General features: G+C 42.5%; 1 protein-coding gene across 4 annotated transcripts in view; it reads right to left on the bottom strand.

Moving 5' to 3' along the window:
* Window positions 1-23,389, bottom strand: part of EDC4 (enhancer of mRNA decapping 4) — a 1,195,251-nt gene that overhangs the window by 1,039,898 nt on the left and 131,964 nt on the right. For all 4 annotated transcript variants that reach the window (XM_033940763.1, XM_033940759.1, XM_033940760.1 and 1 more), the window contains exon 4: window positions 20,451-20,550. In XM_033940763.1, coding sequence (XP_033796654.1) covers window positions 20,451-20,550 — 100 coding nt within the window. The remainder of the gene's footprint in view (window positions 1-20,450; window positions 20,551-23,389) is intronic.

Genomic DNA, 23,389 nt, shown 5'->3' with positions numbered 1-23,389 from the left:
CCGCCACGCTAGGGAACACTTATCTTCCGTGGAAACGACCCTCAACTCCTATATACATGAGCGCACGGTGAAAATGCTCTTATATCAAAAATTTCACTACCATCGCTATGGAAATCGGGCAGGGAAGTTATTAGCCCGCTTGACTTCCCAGGTGCAGGGTCACCGTTATGTTCTGGGATTGAAGGATAGTACGGGCCAATTTCACCACACTACTGAACACATTGCACAACTTTTTCAGTTCCACTTCGGGAAGATATATGGGCGCCGGGTCTTGGGAGCTGAACCCCTTATTAAGGACTATTTCACGGATTACGGTTTACAGCCGCTCTCTGACTCGGATGTTAGGTTTCTTAATGCACCCATCACTCCTAAAGAACTACACAAAGCTATCCACAATCAACGAAATTTTCGGCTCCAGGGCCGGATGGCTTTACGGCAGAATTTTATAAACTGCTCTCAGGGCAGCTTAGTCCTTTTTTGAGGGACTATTACTCCCAGGTAATCCAGGATGAACATTTCCCTGGAGAAGCAAATGAGGCTTTAATCACGTTGATATTGAAGCCTGGCAAAGACAGTTCTGCTCCCGAGTCCTATCGCCCAATTTCTTTGCTGAATGTAGACATCAAAATTCTGTCCAAAATCATAGCTGATAGATTAGTGATTCTTCTCCCCAATTTGATTGTATCCACACAAGTCGGCTTTGTACAGGGTAGACAAGCAGTACATAACGTACGTAAAGCATTGATAGCCTTAGCACACACGCAACTCCATCACACTCCTATGCTTCTACTCAGCTTGGATGCGGCACAGGCGTTCGACCAGGTCGATTGGACGTACCTCTCTGAAGTGTTAAATTGTATGGGGATATCTGGCTGGTTCGCCTCGGCATTACGCACTTTATATTCCACTCCAACAGCAAGACTACTTGTCAATGACATTATTACTGACCCAATACCTATTGAGAGGGGAACTCGACAGGGCTGTCCCCTGTCACCCCTCTTATTTCTATTGTATCTCGAACCCTTTCTTCGCACAGTGTCTCAGGACCCCGACATAGTGGGTGTGTTCTTCGGGATTCATTCACTCAAAGTGTTGGCCTTTGCAGATGACCTATTATTTTTGCTAACTGACCCCGCTCACTGTGTTCGATATTTATTGCAAGCGCTTAACGAATTCAAATTTTATTCGGGATTTACGTTGAACTACCAGAAATCTATGGCCCTAGCTAGCCCCATGACACTACAACAGACATGGAGCGGTCACTTCCCATTTACGTGGGCTCAGACTTCAATTTGCTATTTGGGGGTACAGATCCCCCGAGACCTTACGACCCTGTACACCAGCAATATCACCCCATTGCTTCAAAACACCTCACAACATCTACAGAATTGGTCCACTTTTCCCTTATCGGTGGCGGGCCGGGTAGCCCTTTTTAATATGGTGCTCTTTCCCAAATGGTTATATCGCTTTCAGGTTTTACCTCTGCTGCTGTCCCATGCCCATAACATTCGTTTAACGAAAGAGCTACAGCGTTTTCTATGGGGTGGTAAGCGACCACGTATGCCCTTGCTACAGATGTGTCTGCCCAGGGATAGGGAGGGCTATGGTTTATTAAATGTACGTTGGTATGCTATGGCTTGTCAGATGAGACATATTAATGATTGGTTTAGAAGAACATCTGATTTTTCTGCTACACCACTGGAGTTATCTTTGCTGGCTCCGTTCCATGTGAGCTATTTTCTACATGTGGCGGATCCGAGGATGCGTCCTTTGGTGTCTCACTACCCCATTTTTACGCCGGCCAGAAGGACATGGAGATGGGTCTGTAAAACAGCCAAATTGTCTTCTAGGGTGTCTTTATATTTGCCTATACAGGCCAATGGAGCTTTCCAGCCAGGCATGCAAAATGCCACCTTTCTTAGGTGGCAAGCACAAGGTCTACAATATCTTTTTCACCTGTTTTCGGAGGAGGGGAGCCTGTTCACATTTGCCGAGCTGCAACGGACTTTTGATCTACAGGCTAATGATCTCTTTGCCTATTACCAGATCCGTCACTATGTTCAGTCCCTCCCAGTGGCAGCCCTTACTGAAGTCTGCAGGGAGGCGCTTTCGGAACTCTTCAGCCTTTCAGCACAACAGAGGATTCCTCTACGATTTCATATTGTGGGGATCCGGGATTGCCAACCAAGTACGAATCTGGATATCTTAGAGACAGCGTGGGCTGAGGACTTGCATTGCCAGTTGACTGCTCAACAGTTACAACGAGTCCTGAAGAACATTCAGAAGGTGTCACCCAATATTACTCACTGGGAAATGCAATTGAAAATTGATCTTAGACTTTACATTCCACCGGAACGTGCAGCCCGGATGGGGATTACTGCGTCACATTCTTGCCCGAAATGCAATCAGGCTCACGCATCTTTGAGTCACATGTTTTGGGCCTGCCCCGCAATCCAACAGTTTTGGAGACATCTGGGCCTATATACCACATCGCTTTGGGGACGGAGATGGCTTCCGCAACCGAGGGCGTTATTTGGATTTTATAATATAGCCTCGCCCAAACCCAGGGGAATGTCAGGATTTATCTCCAGAGCCCTTTTGATGGGAAAAATAGCCATCCTCACCAACTGGCTCTCCCGTGATCCCCTGTCATATGCACAATGGAGATCCCTAATGATAGTGCACACAACACTGGAGAGACGTATGGTGGGAGACTTGACTCTTGGCCCGGGTCGCAAATTTTGTCAGGTGTGGGAGCACTTCTGGCATGACCTCACACCGCATGCTCGCAGTAGACTTTTGAATCTTTAAGATTTTATTCCCACTCTCAGCTGTTGGACTGGCCATGGATTCTTGGGGAGGGGAGGGGAAGGGGGGGGATGGGAGGGGAACTGATTATATTGTTGAAAATGTTATTTCCTGAATGGTACTACTGTTTGTATTTGCTTTTTACTGCTGGAATAATAAAAATCATTTAAACATAAATTGAAAGAAGGCAGGAGGGATGCCCACTCCCTCCCGCTGCCACTACCGGCATCTCCCTCTACAGTCCCCTGACAACCCGCTGCACCACCATACCTTTAAATTGAAAGACATCAGGAAGGATGCCCATTCCCTTCTGCTGCCAGCATCCTCTGTGTGCCTCTCCCCCCCCTCCCAAGTACCTAGGAATTGAAGGACAGCTGAAGGGATGCCCACTCCCTCCGGCTGGTAGGCCCGCCTCTTCAAAAAGGAAGACCTTCGCCTTCCCCGTGCATCTCTTAGGTTAAGCTGAGAATTGCTCCCACTATGGTCACAACATCGACTCACCGGATTTTACTGGTGAGTTTTGAAAATTTGACCCTAAGATTTATCTCATTTCATCTATCTGATTGACATAGTTACAGCAGGATATCTCAGGGTGAATTAATCCTCCACTAAGGTGGGCTGGTTACACAGAGAACTCTTCTACAGTATGCTGTTTCCTGTGATAGACCAAAGTACTGATGTGTTTAACAAAAATGAGATGTTTATGTGGTTAACTGTAAGTAACTATTAAAAAGAAGAAAAGTAAGCAGTGGTAGGAAAGGAATAAGTTTTAAATCAGTTGGAGGTTTGTGGAGATGTCACTCTCCTTTTGAGGGCACACTCAAATGAGGTGCTTAATCTCCATCACAAATGAGGGGGGTTTGGGAAGGGGAATGAATAGAATAAGTAGGAATGTGGAGGAGGAGGGACTGGAGAAAAAGTGGGAGCTAACAAGTCATTCTGTTACATTTGTTCATATGTTTGCTTTGGTATCTAGACTCCTGAGAGACATCCTATACTTTATTTTAGTTTATTAAGATTTTGATTTCATTGTCTGGGCCAGAATAGCTAGTCTACTGTCTTTCTTTAAATGTACATGGCCTAAATGCACCTAAACTAAACTAAACTAAACCTTTGGTTTGTATACCGCATCATCTCTACATTTGCAAAGCTCGACACGGTTAACAGGAGTTAGGGTAGAAAGGAACTCCAGAGGAGGGAAGGATGAAGAAGAAATTTAGAGGACTAGAATAATCAGAGAGGGAGGAAGAGTTACATTTTTGAGACTAACCAGGTTTTCAGATGTTTACGGAAGAGTTGGAGGGAGCTCAGATTCCTAAGAGGGAAGGTAAGGTTGTTCCAGAGCTCAGTGATTCTAAAAGGGAGGGAGGAACCTAGTTTTCCTACAAGGGAGACGCCTTTTAGAGAGGGAAAGGAGAGTTTCAGTTTTTGAATGGATCTGGTGGATTTGGGGGTTAGAGGAATTCCAAGAAAGAGGAATAAAGGGGGGGGAGGATGCCGTGTAGGATCTTGAAAGTAAGGCAGGCACATTTGAAGTGGACCCTGGAGATTATTGGAAGCCAGTGGAGCTTGGACAAAAGCAATGAGACGTGGTCGAATTTGCTTTTTGTGAAGATAAGCTTAACAGCGGCATTCTGAATCCGCTGGAGTCTTTGAAGGTTTTTCTTTGTTAGGCTTAGGTAGATAGAGTTGCAATAGTCCAGTCTGGAAAGGATGGTGGATTGGACAAGGACGGCAAAGTGTTTTTGATGGAAACAGGTTCTCACTTTCCTCAGCATGTGAAAGCTGAAGAAACATTTCTTTATTAGGGCGTTGAGGTGATCATTGAAGGAAAGTGTAGAGTCAATGATGACTCCCAGAATTTTACTTGAGTATTCAAGATGCAGAGTGGGGCCAGAGGACAGAGGGATGGCGGTGGGCAGTTGGTCCAATTTTGGGCCGAGCCAGAGAAGTTTTGTTTTGGATTCGTTCAGTTTCATCTGCACAGTGTGGGCCCAGGATTGAAGGTTCGATATACATGAGCATATATGTTCGCAGAGAGGTTGGTGAGGTTCCAGTCAGTCTCAAGGAGGACAAAGATGTCATCTGCGTAAGTGTAAAGTGTTTCAAGGTGGGAGAGATGGAGGAGTTTAAGGGAGGACATATAAATGTTGAAAAGGATAGAGGAGAGAGGTGAGCCTTGTGGGACTCCACAGATCGGGTTCCAGGGGGAGGAAGAAGTGCCCTTCATGTTGACTGTGTAGGAGTGGGAGCGTAAGAACTTCGAGATCCAGTCAAGGGTTGTGGAATTAATGCCTATCTCGGTGAGTTGGTAAAGTAGGATATCATGATGGACGACATCAAAAGCTGCAGAGAGGTCGAATTGAAGAAGGACGGTGAACTTGTTGCGAGAATGGAGATGTTGAACTTTTCAGATTAAGGAGGTCAGAAGGGATTCGGTGCTGAAGTTAGGACGGAAGCCGTATTGGTAGGGTAGAAGAATGGTGAATTTTTCAAGGTAGGAAGATATTTGAGTATATATGATGGATTCTAGCATCTTGGTAAGGAGAGGAATGTTTGCTATTGGGCGGTAGCTGGATGGTGTAGAGGGGTCTAGATCAGGTTTTTTCAGTAGTGGGGTTAAGGAGATATGGCCCATTTCTGGGGAGAATAGACCTGAATGGAGGGCGGAGTTTATGAGAATGGTAAGAGATGAGATGGCCTGAGGGGGAGTGTTCTTGTAAAGGTAGGCGGGGAATGGATCCAAGGTACAATTGCAGGATTTCAATTTGAGGCAGAGATTATGGACCAGGGATTCAGAAACAAGTTCGAAGGAAGACCAGCACCTGCTAAGCATACCCCTAAAAGCACCTGCTAGCCATGCCCCTTTCTTCAAAGAGGTGACCTGTTTAAAAGCAGATATGCTACTGATACAGACACCATATGTTGGGGAAATATGAGTACTTCTTAAGCCATATAAAGTTCCCCCTTCAATATTTAGTAAGTAATAAATATACTGTATATACTCGAATATAAATTGATCCAAATATAAGTCGAGATCCCCGGTTTTCCCCCCAAAATGGAGGAAAAATGGTTGACTCAAATATAAGGCGGTGGCTTAATATTCAATTGCCATGCCCTGCCAGGATCTGCATCCAGTGTCCCCTCCCTCACGCCCTCCACTGCCAGGTTCTGCACTCAGCCCCCCTCCCTGTCAAGTTCTGCACCCAGCCCCTTCCTCCCTGCCCTACAAGGCTCTGCACCCAGCCCCCTTCCCTCCCTTCCAGGCTCTAAACCCAGCCCTCCCTGTCCCCCATGACAGGCTCTGCACCCTGTCCCATCTTTCTTCCCTGAACCCTCTTCCCCCCTCTAGCTGTCTAATTGTAGGCCGGGACAGGAGGGATCCTTCCCGTCTCCCGTCCGATACTAACAATTACTCCCCCCCTTCCCTCCGTCATGTACCTATTCCTTGGCGGTCCAGCGGTGTATTCCGCACTGAACTCCCTTTTGCCGATCTTGTGGCCAGCAGCCTATAGTGTACCCAGGCTGGCATGCAGGAGTGAACTTTTCGCGCTCCCGCCTGGTCATGCACTGCTCCCTGAATGGCTGCCGCTAGAACCACGAGTCCCGCAAGAACTGGCGGCAGCCTTTTTGGAAGCGGCGCAGGTCCAGGCGGGAGCTCAAAAAGTTCGCTCTTGCGTGCCAGCCCAGATGCACCTCTGGCTGCAAGATCGACAGGAGTGGTTCAGCATGGGATACACCACTGGACCACCAGGGAAAAGGTACGCGATGGAGGGTAACTGTTAGTATCGGCCGGGATGGGATACAGGAGGGATCCCTCTTGTCCCGGCCTAATGGCAGGTGTCGGGTGGTCACTGGGTGATGACCCGTATATAGGATGAGACCCCCCCATTTTTGGGCCCAAAAATCTCATCCTAAATTAGAGTATACACAGTAAACCCAAGACAACGGGGGTAAGCATTTTGCTTAATAAAAAACACAACTAGCAAGTACATAAGATACTTTGGACAAAGGGGGAAGGTATAATAATAATAATAATTTTATTTCTTATATACCGCTATACCATAAGTTCAAAGCGGTTTACAACAAGAATCATGTAATGAGAGTATGCGGTGATTACAACAAGAAGCATATGTTTAGAACAAGATACATAAGTTTGGAGCGGTTTACAGCAAGATACATAAGTTCAGAGCGGTTTGCAAGAAGATACGTGCAATGAGAATATGAGATGTATGCAGCAAGCAACCAATGATTACAGCCGGATACAGAAGTACAGAGCGGTTTGCAACAGGGTACATGAGCTCGGGGCAGTTTACAAGAAGATGCATGTAAAGAGGATGGGTTTACAACAATATGCATGTAAGGGGGGGTGGGAGGAGAAAGGACTTTCAGGGATACAGAATTGTCAGTGGAAGAGAGGAAGAGACTCAAACTGTATTAAAGAGACGAGTCTTCAGTGATTTTCTGAAGTCAGCGTATGAAGTGGCCTCGAGTATGGGTTTTACTAGCCATGTGTTCAGTTTGGTTGCCTGGAATGATAGCATTCTGTCAAGGAACTTCTTGTAGTGACATGATTTCAGAGGTGGGTGATTAAAGAGATGTATTCTGCGAGAGCTGTTATTCGGGCATTTGAGGAAGAATTGGGAGGTGAGGTAAGTTGGTAGCATCCCAAAAACTGCTTTGTAGCTGATGCAGGCGAGCTTGAAGAGTATTCTGGATTCTACCGGCAACCAGTGGAGTATTTGGAAGTATAGGGTGATATGTTCCCATTTTTTTAGTCCAAAGATAAGTCGGACTGCGGTGTTTTGGATTAATCTTAGCTTGTGAAGTGTCTTTTTATAAGCTCCCAGATATATAATGTTGCAGTAGTCCAGTGTGCTCAAGATGGATGATTGTGCAAGTAATCGAAAGGATGATTCATCGAAGAATTTTTTGATGGTGCGGAGCTTCCATAGGGCTGAAATACTTTTTTTCAACATTAGGTGTGTATGCTTTTCCAGGGTTAGGTGTCTGTCGAGGGTAACTCCTAGTATTTTTATAGTTTGGTCAATTTCGTAATCTCGGCCGTTCACGTGAATCGTGTTGTCATTTATCTTTTCATTGGGGGATGCCAGGAAAAACTTAGTTTTTTCTGTGTTTAGTTTTAGTTTGAAGACCTTCATCCAAAGCTCTATCTGATTTAGGGTATTGGATAGGAGATTAAAGAAGTCTGGCGACAGACCGGATAGTGGTAGCACAACAGTGATATCATCAGCATAGATGTGGAAGTAGAGATTTAGGCTTTGTAGCAGGTGTCCCAATGAGATGAGGTACATGTTGAATAGGGTCGGAGATAACGGACTGAAGGAGAATTTGTCTTCTTTGAATACCTGATAGGATCTGAGTTCAAGGAATCCCTGGAACCGGTTGTAGGTGTTTCCTGTGATGCCTAATGATTCAAGACAGTTCAACAGGATGGTGTGGTCAACTAGATCGAAGGCACAGCTTAGGTCCAGTTGGAGAATCATTGCACTGGAGCCTTGACTGAGAAGGGAATGTAGATGGTTTAGGAGGGAGGCCATTATAGTTTCGGTGCTGAAGCCGGGTCTGAAACCTGATTGGTTATTGTGCAGTAGGTTGAATTTGTCTAGATAAGTATTTAGTTCAGCATTTACCAGGCCTTCCATTAATTTGGCAGCCAGAGGGATGTTTGCGACAGGTCTAAAATTGGAAATGTTGTTGGATGTATTTTTTTGTTCTTTTTTATAGGAATAATAACAATTTGACCCAAGTCTTCAGGGAACTTGTCGGAGGATAGTTGTAGGTTGATCCAGTTTAGAAGATTAGCTTTGAAATTGATAGGAGCTGATTTCATCACATTTGGAGGGCAGGGGTCCAATCTGCAATATGATTTGGCGTATTTGTTGTAGAACTTGCTGAATGTTTGCCAGTCGGTCTCCTTGATGTTGGACCAGCTCATGTCGGTTTTAGATGCGTCTGGGTCCTGGGGGATGACGTAGTTCCAATGGAAGTATGTTCTGTTGATCTTGTGTGGGTAAGTAGGTGCATTACCCTAGTTAATGTTTATGCGCCAAACCATGAACAAAGTCATTTCTACGATCAACCCTCTGATATTCTGCAGGCTCAATTAAAGGATCTCAGGCCTTCCGCTTAGCCATCTTGCTCTCCTCCAATCCGTCCAGAATTCAGCTGCATGACTGATGTTCCAGTAGAGTCGCTATACTCACGTTACCTCTCCTAAAATCATTTAATTGGCTTCTCATCCATTTCTGACCTACAAATGCACTCACTCAACTGCTCCTCACTATCTCGCTTCATCTTACCTCCCCCTATGTTCCGCCCCATGAACTCCACTCAGCTGGTAAGTCCCTCCTATCTGTGTTCTTCTCTTCCTCTGACAACTTCCTTCTACCTTGCTACACCACATGCTTGGAACAAGCTGCTCGAATCGTCAGCCGTAAGCCCGAAGTCATTATGCCTTTGTATAGATCCATGGTGAGACCACACCTGGAATACTGCGTGCAATTCTGGAGGCCACATTACCGTAAGGATGTGCTGAGGCTGGAATCGGTCCAGAGAATGGCCACCCGGATGGTCTCGGGACTGAAGGATCTCCCGTACGAAGAACGATTAGATAAATTACAGCTATATTCGCTCGAGGAGCGCAGGGAGAGGGGAGACATGATCGAGACGTTCAAGTATCTCACGGGCCGCATCGAGGTAGAAGAAGATATCTTCTTTTTCAGGGGTCCCACGGCAACAAGAGGACACCCGTGGAAAATCAGAGGCGGGAAACTGCACGGTGACACCAGGAAATTCTTTTTCACCGAAAGGGTGGTGGATCGCTGGAATGGTCTTCCACTTCAGGTGATTGAGGCCAACAGCGTGCCTGATTTTAAGACCAAATGGGATCGACACGTGGGTTCTATTCGCAAAGTAAAGGCAGGGGAGGGTCATTAGGGTGGGCAGACTGGATGGGCCTTGGCCCTTATCTGCCGTCGATTTCTATGAATCCTTACGGCAGGCTCCATCTCTAGCTGTGTTCAAGGCCCAGTTAAAAGCCCACCTCTTTGAGAGTGCTTTCAACTCCTAACTCCTCTCACCTTGTGTTCTACATCCCCAACCCTATATATCATGTCTGTCTGTTCAAGTTAGACTGTAAGCTCTTCCAAGCAGGAAAACGTCAACATGTACAGCACTGCGTACGCCTTTCAGCACTATAAGTGATAAATAGTAGTAGTAGTAGTAATTCTTCTGAGTCATGTGTGAATGATGTCCTCACAGTTCTGAATTTTTCTTGAAAGTACTGTGCCAGATTATCTGCCTCTGGTTGTTGCAAGGATGGACCTTCTGCTATATTTTTTAAGACTTCTTATCTTCTAATCATCTGAATCTTTTCCTTACTTCTCCCTCTTTATCTCTATCACCGACCGCCTGACTGTTCTATTCTCTCTTTATAACTACCCACAACCTCGCAGCCGGCCTTGACTCATTTCTGCGTCCTTAAAACGAGACCTTTTTAGCTCGTTACCTACCTTAAAACCATTGCTTTTTCTAATCTGTTTGTTTGTTTCCTTCTCACAGCATATCTTATTTTTTCAATGCTCTTCTGTAATTTGCAATACCGATATACCTTCTTCTCTTTCCTGTATATTTCGCTCTTTTTCTTCACTTCTCCCCTTGCAGATGACCCTTTGCTGGCTATTGATCTTACCTTTCTCTACAGATTTTCCTTTTCTTCTGTGAATATGTTCGCTTGTTTATCTACACATTACCGCCTTGGGTATTTTTTTTTTTTTTTTTTTTAACTTAGGTGTGTATTCCTTATAATTGCAATCTTAAATGCCATGTTTTGCTGGTGTTCTTTCATGCTTGTTATTTTTCTTCACTCACTGACCCGTTGGCTACTCTTTATACTATATGGTTGTATTTTTGTATAAAGTGTACACATTATATGGAAGTGCTACCTATTTAATGCTCATTAGTACAGTTCTTGTCTTTACTATGTTTCATTTCTGTAATGCCTTTCAAATGTATATCACTTAACGTAAAAGGTTTGAATAACCCACTGAAAAAGGTTAAAATAACTCAGTATATTTCCCAGTTCCATCCGGACATTGTCCTTTTGCAAGAAATGCACTTGGATGCATCTGAAACTTCTAAATTTACTTGTAACTGGGCTCTACCCCCTTTTTTTTTCCACTTGCTAAAGACAAAATAAATGGGGTTATTTTACTTATAAGGAAACATCCTGATCTTACTGTCCTGGACCAAGTATGCGATACTGAGGGCAGATGGGTGAGGGTTACTGTCACCTTCCAGCACACCACGTTTGCTATTTTCAACGTATATGCACCTAATAAAGACTGCCCTGACTTTTTCGTGAGTTGGCGAACTCTATTACTGCTGTTGGTGCAGGTCCATCACTTCTTGGTGGAGACTTTAATCTTGCTTTGGAACCTGTGCTAGATCGAAAATCATCTGTTTCCTATAAATCTACCAAGGCTTGAGTGGCACTAATGGACATAATTCAACAATCTGTGTGACCCATGGAGACTCTCACATCCAACTACACATAAATTTACTTTTTATTCTGCACCGCATTCTTCTTTCTCAAGAATTGACTTCTTTCTCATATCAGCATCTCTGTTACCCTGGGTATCCAAAACTGACATCCATCCCATCATGGTGTCTGATCATGCCCTGATTAGCATGGACTTTAACAACATTAGTCCACCACCTTTAAAACCTTGCTGGAGATTTGACTCCTTTCTTCTAGATGATCTAATCTAATCTAATCTAATCTAAACCTTAAGTTTATATACCGCATCATCTCCATGAGTATGGAGCTCGACACGGTTTACAAGAACTTAAATAATAGGTAGAGAAGAAGAAAAAGGTTTACATGAACTTATGTGTAGAAGGGAGGAGAAAAAGGGGGGAGGATAGAGTTACAATTTGGTGAAAAGCCAAGTTTTCAGTTGTTTGCGGAATAGTTGATCCTGAATTTGGGAACCTGATCACTGACAGAATTAAGGAATTTTTTTATCTTTAATACGGTTGATCAAACTAATTGAACTATGTTATGGGACACGCTCAAGGCCTTTTTGAGAGGTATAATCATTTCGTATAAATCCAAAAAGAACAGGATCGTTGCACAGAATCTTTCTAACTCGGAATCTCAGATCACTATACTTGAATCTCTCTTCTGCTCTGATACAGCCAACAAAGACCTTCAAGATCGACTGGGAAGAGCTCAGCTTCAATATAATACTTTGTTGGCTAACTCCGCAAGTAAAGCATTATTTATGAAAGAAGCAACCTATTACGCTGAAAATTATACATCAGGACACCTCTTGGCTAATTACCTGAAATCACAGGCTGAAAGAAAATATATAACGTCTATAAAATCAAAAGAGAATCGAGTTCTGACTAATGGACCAGATATATTAGCTAGATTTCATGAATATTACCAAGAGTTGTATACATCACAATTGCCTGATCTTAGTGATATTGACTCTTTCCTCAATGAAGGACCTGCGATCTCCGAGGAGGATAATGAAATATTCTGCTCTCCTATTACTGAAGTTGAAATCTCTGAAGCTTTGTCAGATATTGCCAAAAAGAAAAACCCCGGTCCGGATGGTTTCCCGGTAGAGTTCTATCTTGCCTTTCAATCTCTTTTACTTCCACACTTGTTGGGCCTGTACTCGTACTTGATTCAATCTCAGGCTGTATGTGGTTCTTTCACTGAGGCTGTGATAGTGGTCCTACAGAAAGCAGGAAAGGATAAAAAACAAGTTTCAAGATATAGACCACTGTCCATGATAAATGTGGACGCCAAATTGTATGCAAAAGTCCTTGCTAGGAGATTACAGAGACTTCTACCTAAACTAATATCAAATGCACAAACTGGGTTCATGCATGGCCGTCTGTCTCATATCAACACGAGACTTTTTTTAACATCCTCAAACGTGTTGAAACCCTTGATATGCCTCACATCGCTATTGGGCTGGATGCCAAAATGGCCTTTGATCGGGTAGAATGGGCTTTCCTGTTCCACGCCTTACAACGCTTCGGCTTCACTGAGACTGCTATCAACATGATCAAAGTCCTATACACTTCGCCTACCACTAAAATCTTAATTAACAATCAACTATCAGCGCCTTTCCATCCCAGCCGTGGCACCCATCAAGGATGTCCACTATCTCCTTTACTATTTAATCTTGCATTAGAACCTCTGCTCCTCAGCATTACACATAATCCTCACATATGTGGCATATCTACTGGCTCTATTACCGTTAAATATTCAGCTTACGCAGATGACATCCTTCGTTATACTACTCCGGACTCTTTACCTTATATTCTGCAAACTATCACTGACTATGCAAAGGTTTCTGGATACAAACTTAATCAATCCAAATCTGAAATTATGCCTCTTAACCATCCTGAGGTCAAACATGAACTTGAGAGGTTTAACTTTACATGGTCTGACACTACCTTGAAATATTTGGGCATTTACTTTGCCCCAACTACAGATGAAACTCTCCAATTAAATGTGACAAAATTAATCTCACTTGTCAAAGATCTACTATCTAGCTAGTCCCCCCCCCCCCCTTTTGCCTCACCTGGTGGGCGCATATGGGCACCATTAAAATGATGATCGCTCCAAAGATCAATTACTTCTTGAACATGATACCGATTCTACTACCTAATACTTTTTACACCAGCATGGAAAAACTTCTTACTACATTTCTATGGTGTGCTAAACCTCTGAGAATTGCACTGGTTAAATTGAAGGCTAATAAAGAATGTGGGGGAATTAATTTTCTGGACTTTCATAAATACCATGTTGCCTTCATTATGCAACAAACCTCCTATTGGTTTACTTCGGTCTCTACTGCTTATTCCCCGATATGGCTTTCTTGGGAGTCATCTTACTATGCAGCTCAACCTCTACAGTTCCTTCCATTCCAACAACTATCCAAGGCAGCAAATCCCATTTTTCATAGTGCAAAGGCTGAGAAATTCTTACCTCGGAACTGGATTTACACTATGTCTGCGCCTCTATGGAACAACATCAACTTTGGAACTGGATTTACACTATGTCTGCGCCTCTATGGAACAACATCAACTTTAAAATAAATAATGAGCACATATGTTGGACTGACTGGCAGAGTTGTGATATATAAACTGTTCAGGATCTTAGAGACAATGTATCTTGGTTGACCTTTACCCAACTCCAACAATGACATCACCTTCCTAATAATCAACACTTCCGATGGATTCAAGTTTCCAAGTTAATTAAGTATTTGATTAATCGCTTATTCCACATTCTAAGCGATGTACAAAATATTAAAATATTAAATTACAGTAGTTCAAGGGAAACAGACAATATGAATATAACTCACAAGACAAAACATGACTCAAGAGGAAGGGAATGGGGAAAGAAATACAAGTTTAAAAGATAGTAAAGGAAACACATAAGGGAAGAAAAACAATAGGGAGGGGGAAAAATAATAAGTAACAGGGAATTTGAAGCACAGGGCTCAGTAGAGAGCCCTAAACTAATCCAACATTCTAGTTTTATTAGCTGTCAAATGCATCTTTAAAAAGAAAGCATTTTAGCTTGCTCTTAAATCTATCCAAACTTAATTCTTCTCGTATATAAATTGGGAGTAAATTCCACATTTGGGAGGCTGTGACAGAGAAAATAGAGTGTCGTCATGTATTTATAGATTTAAGGGAAGGAACTGCCAAGAGATGTTGGTCGGTAGATCTAAGTGATCTAGATGGAGTATAAGGAATCAAAACTCTATAAATGAAAGAAGGTGATTTATATAGAAGAGATTTAAAAGTTAATACACTTAGTTTGTAAGTTATTCGGCGAACAACTGGAAGCCAATGCGCTTCCTTAAGTAATGGAGTCACATGATCAAATTTTTTTGCGTTCTTTATGAGTTTAATTGAGGCATTTTGTATAATCTGCAGACAGCGGATTTCTTTTAAAGCAATTCCTTTGAATAGAGCATTACAATAATCAATTTTTGAAATCACCAGCGAGTGAATCAGTATATTTAGAGATTTAGGGTATAGGAATTTAGAAACAGAACGAATTTGCCGTAATCTAAAGAATGTAGATCTAACAATACTACTAATATGTTCGTGGAAGGTAAGCTTGCTGTCAAAAATAACCCCGAGGATCTTAATGCTACTGGTTGATTGCAGGATAGAACCTTTAATAGTAATGGGAAACAAAAGTTTATGATCATCTTTCCAAGGGAAAAACATGACATTAGATTTGTTAAAGTTCAGGGCTAATCGATTAGTCTCAAGCCATTGGTGAATCTGTTCAAGTTTATTGTTAATAGCTATTGTATCGGAGGAATTATTAGAGTCTAACTGATGTATAAGTTGAATGTCGTCCACATATGCAAAAATATTGAAGCCAATGGATTGGCAAAGGGTCAGAAGTGGAGCTAGAAAAATGTTAAATAGCAACGGAGAGAGAATAGACCCTTGAGGAATGCCATATGTAATTGAAAATTGTTCCGATATACTATTATTAAAGGCTACGGTTGATGAGCGATTGGTAAAGTAGAATCTAAACCAAGAAAGAACCTGATCAGTGATACCTATAGACTGTAGTCTTTCTAAGAGAAGGCTGTGGTCAATTGTATCAAAAGCCGATGAGAGGTCAATAGAAATGAGAAGAACAGATTTATGATGATCTAAGAATTGAGGTGGACATGCCTATTAGAGAATGTTCAGTAGAATGATGCTGCCTAAAGCCAGTTTGATTTGGATGCAAAATATTAGTTTTTTCAATAAAATCTGAAAGTTGATTAAAAACCACCTTCTCAGTCAGCTTTGCTAAGAATAGGATATTGGCGATTGGTCTGTAGTTTGAATTAACCTCGGGACTGGTGTTGTGATCTTTAATGATGGGATGGATAATGGATTTCTTCCAGGCTAAAGGCATAATACTATTTTGAAGGCTTTTATTAATTAATGCAAGAATGAATGGACCAAAGATGGTAAAATATTGTTTAAGAATGAAAGGTGGAATAGTTTCTGTGTGAGAGCCCTTGATGTTAATGATCTTGATAAGGGATTCTATCTCCCCAAGACAGGGAAGGTTGAATTGAGAACATTTTGAAGACAATGAAAGTGTATTGACTTGTTCAGAAGCAGGATTTGAATTCGGTTTTAAAATGAGATTTGAACCTGATGGAGTTGATTTTGTCTATAAAATAGTTTGCGAATTCTTGAGCGGTTGGCAGGTTACAATTTGTCTGATCCTGCCGTTTGGAATCAGGATTTATTGATTTTAAGATGGAATAAAGAGCAGAAGGGTTTCTAGCTTTATCGATTAATTTCGAAAAGTATTCCATTTTTGCCTGATTAATTTTAGCTTTATAAAATTTTGAATGTTCTTTGAATTTTTCTAGGTTAGCAGTACTTTTTTTGTGTCTCCAGCTGGTTCACTGTCTATCTTCCTTTATGCGTAAGTCACAACTTGCCTCTGAAACTCCCAGTCTGTTAAATATGTGCTACACACTGCATTCCACTAAAGGATGTGCATCCAAGTGGTACAAATGGTTACAAGAAGAACTTCATCTCCATCTGTCTGGCACGGAACACACATGGGAATTTGATTTGCAGATTTCACCTCTAGACATTTCATGAAAACAAGTGTGGCTATCGCTGACCCACACTTCCAGTTACTCAGCGCTGAAACAATCCATATTCTTTGTTCTACCCAGGGCTATTTGGACCCCACATAAATTGTCTCACTTTAAGTCATCTGAATCTGGTAAATGTTGGTCAAGTGCCAAGGATAAGGGTACTTTTTTACATCAACTCTACTTTTGTACCTTGATTCATCCTTTCTGGCAATCAATATGGAAAACGCTAAGCAAACTGTTTTGCATTAACGAATCGCTTACTCCAGCTATTGTCATACTTGGTAACAACAGTTTTCAGCTGGACTTATCTACTTGTGATTTAAAACTTCTTAATATAATGTTACAACTGGCGCTAAAACTAGTATTAAAGAACTGGAAGAATACCTCATTGGTGAATTATAATATGTGGTTGAATACGATTTGTGTCACGGCCAGATATGAGAGGGCTGCGGCCCTTAAGAACAGATCCCTTGCCTCTTTTGAGTACATTTGGAAGCTATTATTAGATGTTTCCTTACTTCCCTATAGTTGAGTGGTTTTCTTAAACATATTTGGGTTATCTCAACATATAGACGATATACTATTTTTCTCATTGTTGTCATCCTTTATGCAGACTGCACTGTATGAATAATATTGTTGTCATTGTACTTCCATATTCTCCTTTCTTCTTGAATATTGTAATTTGCTATTGTATTTTACATTAAATCAATAAAACTTATTGAACTTAAAAAAAATCCTGGGCATTCACAATGCATATGAAACTAAACGAGTCCAAAACAAAACTCCTTTGGCTCAGCCCAAAATTAGACCATCTACCTTCCTCCATCCCATTGTCCTCCGGCCCCCCATTACAGCTCGAGTTCTCAAGCAAAGTTCTGGGTGTCACCTTAGACTCTTCTCTATCCTTCAACGAACATCTCCAATCCCTGGTGAAGAAATGCTTCTTCAGCCTTCACATGCTAAGGAAAGTCAGACCCTATTTTCACCAAAAACACTTCGCAGTCCTAGTACAATCCATCATCCTCTCCAGATTGGATTATTGCAATTCTATCTACCTCAGCCTAACCAAGAAAAGCCTCCACAGACTTCAGCGGATTCAGAACGCCGCAGCTAAGCTTGTTTTCGCGAAAAGCAAATTTGATCACGTCTCACCACTCCTGTCTAAGCTCCATTGGCTCCCAGTAATCCCCAGGATCCACTTCAAATGTGCGTGTCTGGCCTACAAGATCCTACATGGCATCCTTCCTGCCGTTATCCCTCTATCCTGGAACTCCCCAAACCCTACTTCCTCCAGATCCTCCCAAATTTTTAAACTATCCTTCCCTTCCATAAAAGGTATTTCCCATGCAGGCAAACTTGGGTCATCCCTCCCCTTTAGAATCACTGAGATCTGGAATAACCTCACCTCCCCTCTCCGAACCTCAAGCTCCCTCCAACTCTTCCGCAAACACCTAAAAACCTGGCTATTCTCAAAACTGTAACACTTCCCCCCTCTTAGGCCTCTCACCTTCCCCCTTTACACCTAACTCTTTAATCTCTCCACTGTAGTTCCTCTCTCATCCTTCTTCCTGTAAACCGTGCTGAGCTCCGCATTCGTGGAGATGGTGCGGTATATAAACCCAAGGTTTAGTTTAGTTTAGTTTAGAATGGTGAAGGTTCCGGAATCTGGTGGTTTACAAGACCAGAGGCAACATGGATTCCCTATTGGTAGGTCTTGTCAGACAATCTGATCAATTTCTTTGATTGGATAGAGGGAGTGCGCTAGATGTGGTGTATTTAGATTTTAGCAAAGCCTTTGACAGCGATCCACACAGACATTAATAAATAAACTGAGTGCCCTCAGGATGGGCCCCAAAGTGACAGGCTGGGTCAAGAAATGGTTGAGTGGAAGGCAACAGAGGGTAGTGATAAATAGAGATCGCTCTGAGGAAAGGGATGTTACAAGTGGTGTGCCTCAAGGTTTTGTTCTTGGGCCTGTTCTTTTTAACATTTTAATAAAAGATATTCCTGAAGGGCTGTCAGATAAGATTTGCCTTTTTGTGGATGATACCAAAATCTGCAATAGAGTAGACACCCAGGATGGTGTGAATAACATGAAGAAAGACCTGGCAAAGCTTGAAGAATGGTCTGAAATTTGGCAGCTAAAATTTAATTCTAAGAAATGAAAGGGCTGCAAAAACCCAAGGGAACGGTACAGTTTAGTGGGTGAGGAACATATGTGTACGACAGAAGAGAAGGACTTGGGTGTGATTGTATGTGATGATCTTAAGGTGGCCAAAAAGATTGAAAAGGTGACGGCAAAAGCTGGAAGGATGCTAGGGTGCATAGGGAGTGGTATGGCCAGTAGGAAAAAGGAGGTATTGATGCCCCTGTATAAGACTTTGATGAGACCTCGTTTAGAATATTGTGTACAATTCTGGAGGCCGCACCTTCAAAAAGATATAAAAAGGATGGAGTCGGTCCAGAGGAAGGCTACTAAAATGGTGCATGGACTTCATCATAAGGTGTATTGGAATAGACTTAAAGATCTCAATCTGTATACTTTGGAGGAAAGGCGGGAGAGGGGAGATATGATAGAGACGTTAAAATACCTACGTGTTATAAATGCGCATGAGTCGAATCACTTTCATTTGAAAGGAAGCTCTGGAATGAGAGGGCATAGGATAAAATTAAGAGGCGATAGGCTCAGGAGTAATCTAAAGAAATACTTTATTACAGAGAGGGTGGTAGATGCGTGGAACGGTCTCTCAGAAGAGGTGGTGGAGACAGAGACTGTGTCTGAATTCAAGAAAACCTGGGACAGGCACAAGGGATCTCTTAGAGAAAGAGATAATGGTTATTGCGGATGGGCAAACTGGATGGGCCATTTGGCCTTTATCTACCATCATGTTTCTATGTTTCTTTGGTGTTGATCAGTGAGCTGTAGATGTTAAAGAGACATTTGTAGGAGTTTTCAGATTGGGCAGTCAGATTATTAAAGTATGATTTTTTTATTTTTTGCTTCGGTTACCGCCAGTTTGTATGGTTTTGTTTCTTTATTCCACTTAATGTAGTGTTCTAGTTTTTGTTCTTTTCTCCATATCCTTTCCATTCTTCTTACTTCTTTCCTCATGGCATTTATTTAGCTGTTCTCTAAACCATGGATTATTTTGATGATTCAGTTTTCTTGTTTTTATTAGTACAATTCTATCTAGGACCGTGTTTGCCAGATTTTGCCAGGCTGTAATGCCTTCGTCTATATCTTTGTTCATTGGCTCTAGTTTTTCAGTAATTTCCTTCCAGAATTCCTCTGTGGGAATTTTACCATGTTTTTTAAATGTATTTGTTTCTTTTGTTGTCTGAACCATTGTTCCCGGTATTTTTAGATAGAAGTTCAGGAGATGATGATCTGACTAGATAACTGGCTCCCACTCTACATGGTTAATCTATTTGTTGAGTGTGAGATGAAATCTAGAATGTATCCACCTTTCTGAGTAGGGACATGTGGGGAGAAGTGATGAAGCCAACATTAAACTATTAAGGATGAAGTCATGGCACAAAACTAGCCAGGAGAACTAATGGGACATGAGTTCTAATTCCTTCCTTGCTATTGATCAGAGTTAAATCTCATCTGCTTGAGTCTATTCAGCAATGTTAAAAATGGCCAACTATCTTCTGCAGTTTTTTCAAGATACAAATACCAATGTCTTAGATAAACTTCTACAATGTATTAGGTAAGCATCTACAATGATAGTAATACATGATCACCCAGACATGCTCAAGCTTGACATTCTATCTTTAATGCACAGCACTTGGAAAGCACTTTTAAAAAGGGATTTTTTTTCTATTCAAGTAACAATCAAGAAATAGTCACACTCAAATGAGACAAGTTCTCTCTCTATTCTCCATGGGGCACCATTGCTTGAAAGAAGAAAAAAAGAATTTTATAAAAAAATGTCCACAAAAATTACTTACCTCTAGTAGCATATGCTAGGTAGGAGTTAGAAACAGCTATCAGATTTCCATAATAGTATTTCTGTTCCCAATCATACTTAGCTACTGGCTGTATTTTAACCTGTAAAAAATTGGGAAAATGTGATAAAACAATTTCAAAAATATACACCACACTTAAAACACAAAGGTTTATGAACATCAAGGAAAACCGAAATATCACTAGCAACTGGGCATAGCTCTTCCAAATATGTACATTCCAGAAAGCCCTTCTAATAATCCTCAATGATAACTTTATGTTTAAATAATTTTTATTGAGCCAAGATAGATATACAAATCAACCAATCCTTCTGATAAACAGAGCTCAAACAATTTTCAAATATACAAACACCCCCCCATCCCTCCCCTGTCCAGAGTCCACTACTAAATTAACAAAGAACCAAACAATGTACTAAAAACAGTAAAACAAAGGGGAAGCACTAATATGGAGAACCACCCAATCAGCAATTCAAAATCTGACTCCTGGCCACAGGAGTCATAGTGTTCCAGAAGGGAACCCCAGGTAGCCGTAAAGCAACAACCATGGGCAGAAGAGAGGTCCAGGACACTTCGACGTTCCCAAGCAAGCAAAGTAATCATCTGGATCCTCCACAAGGAAAGCGTAGGAGCTTCAGGCTCCAACCATTGTAGTAGAATACATTTGAGGGCAGACAGAATGGATCACCGCAGGAAAGCCCTTGTGCCAGGCTGTCGAGGATGATGGGGAGGAGAGACTCCAAAAAAAAGATCAGGTGAAAGACGGACGGTCATCCTCCAAATGCGTCCAATAAATGCGAACAGGCTAGTCCAAAAAACCTGAATCGCAGGGCAAGACCAAAACATGTGGCCAAGAGTAGCTTCCAAATGTTCACATTTATCACAAACTGCAGAGGGGCGAAACTTTGCTCTATACGCCCACCTGGGCGAAACATAAAGCCGAAATAACAATTTGTATTGCATTTCAAAAAAATATAAATATTTCCTTAAAGCAGGCAGTCTAGTTACAGCAGTTAAAATAATATCATCATCAGGCAATACTACATGGAGATCTTGGGCCCAGGAGGTCTGGTATCTGGCATAGTAAGGCAATGGGGTCTCATTCTTCAAATAGTGATGATGAAATCTGAGGGGGACCAGCATTTGAGAACCCAAGGTATAGGCCGTAGACAGTGTTTCCTGTCTACCAGCACACAAATTGGTTTGCTGAAGGGAAGCCACATAATAGTGAATCTGCAAATATGCAAACTGATCTATACCCGTCAGGCCATAGTCCCGACACAACTGTGCAAAAGGCTTCATAGTGCCATTTCTGAGGACCAAATGAAACAGCCCCATTGCCTCCCAGTGAGTAAACCACGAGACCCCCATACCAAGCAAAAATTGTCTGTTACATCTAATAGGCAGAAAGGGGGACTCGCGGGCACTGATGCCATGAAACCGGCACACCCATGTCCAGACCCGTCGCAGGGGTAAACCAAACACCCGAAGTCCCAGAGAAAGTGGGGAAGGAGGGGAAATGGAATGCAGAAATGCACTAAAATGATCCCCCTTAAAGCAAGTGAGTTCTAATGTGGTGTTGGAAAAATCCGACATTCCCCGAAAGTAATCATTGATGTGGCAAATACCACATCTAATAGTGAGGTGACGGAGGTTAAGCAAGCCCAGACCCCCATTATAAAGGGGGGGCGCCACTTGCAGATAGGGTAGCCGCGCACGATGGCCCCTCCAAAGAAAATACTGAAGGGAACAAACGTACTTGGTCTCGTCTCGATGTAAGAAATACAAGGGAAGGACTTGGAAAATATATAACCAAGAGGGAATCATAATCATATTGAGTAGTAAAGGAGGAAACAGAGATAGCTGACAGGTTAAACAAGTTCTTCTCGTCAGTCTTCACAAGAGAGGACACATCCAATATTCCAGAACCCGAGGAGATCTTACATGGAGACCGGGATGGGAAACTGGTCAAACTAGAGGTAAGCTGGGAGGAAGTCCTCCGTCAGATAGACAGACTAAAGAGCGACAAATCACCAGGTCCGGACGGCATCCACCCAAGGGTACTAAAAGAGCTGAGAAACGAAATAGCAGAAACTTTTCGTCAAATATGTAACCTCTCCTTAGAAACAAGGGAGATCCCAGAGGACTGGAAAATAGCAAATGTCACGCCCATCTTCAAGAAGGGATCAAGGGGTGACCCGGGAAACTACAGGCTAGTAAGTTTGACCTCGGTTCCGGGAAAGAAGATGGAAGCACTGATTAAGGACACCACCTGCGACCACATAGAAAACAAAGGGCAGCTGAAGGCAAGCCAGCACGGCTTCTGCAAGGGAAGGTCATGCCTCACGAACTTGCTGTACTTCTTTGAGGGAATAAACAGCCAGATGGATGAAGGGGAATCCATAGACATCATTTACCTTGACTTCCAAAAAGCCTTCGACAAGGTACCCCACGAACGGCTGCTTAAGAAGCTGTGGAACCACGGGGTGCAAGGGGATATCCACCGATGGATCAAACACTGGCTGGCAGGCAGGAAACAAAGGGTTGGAGTAAAGGGCCATTACTCAGAATGGCAATGGGTCACGAGTGGAGTCCCACAGGGGTCGGTGCTGGGACCGCTCCTGTTCAATATATTTATTAACGACTTGGAGACAGGGACGAACTGTGAGGTTATTAAATTTGCGTACGACACCAAACTCTACAGCAAGGTTAGAACCAAGGAAGACTGTGAAGACCTGCAAAGGGACTTAACGAGATTGGAAGACTGGGCAAGAAAATGGCAAATGAGTTTTAACACTGAGAAATGCAAAGTCATGCATGTAGGGAAAAAGAACCTGATGTTCAACTATAAAATGGGGGGATCATTGCTGGGGGTGAGCAAACTTGAAAGAGACCTGGGGGTGATGGTGGACACAACATTGAAAGCA

The sequence above is a fragment of the Geotrypetes seraphini genome, chromosome 4, assembly GCF_902459505.1.
Source record: "Geotrypetes seraphini chromosome 4, aGeoSer1.1, whole genome shotgun sequence".
NCBI classification, from domain to species: Eukaryota; Metazoa; Chordata; class Amphibia; order Gymnophiona; family Dermophiidae; genus Geotrypetes; species Geotrypetes seraphini.
Note: the sequence above shows the minus strand (reverse complement) of the source record. Positions and strands in the feature narration are given on the sequence as shown.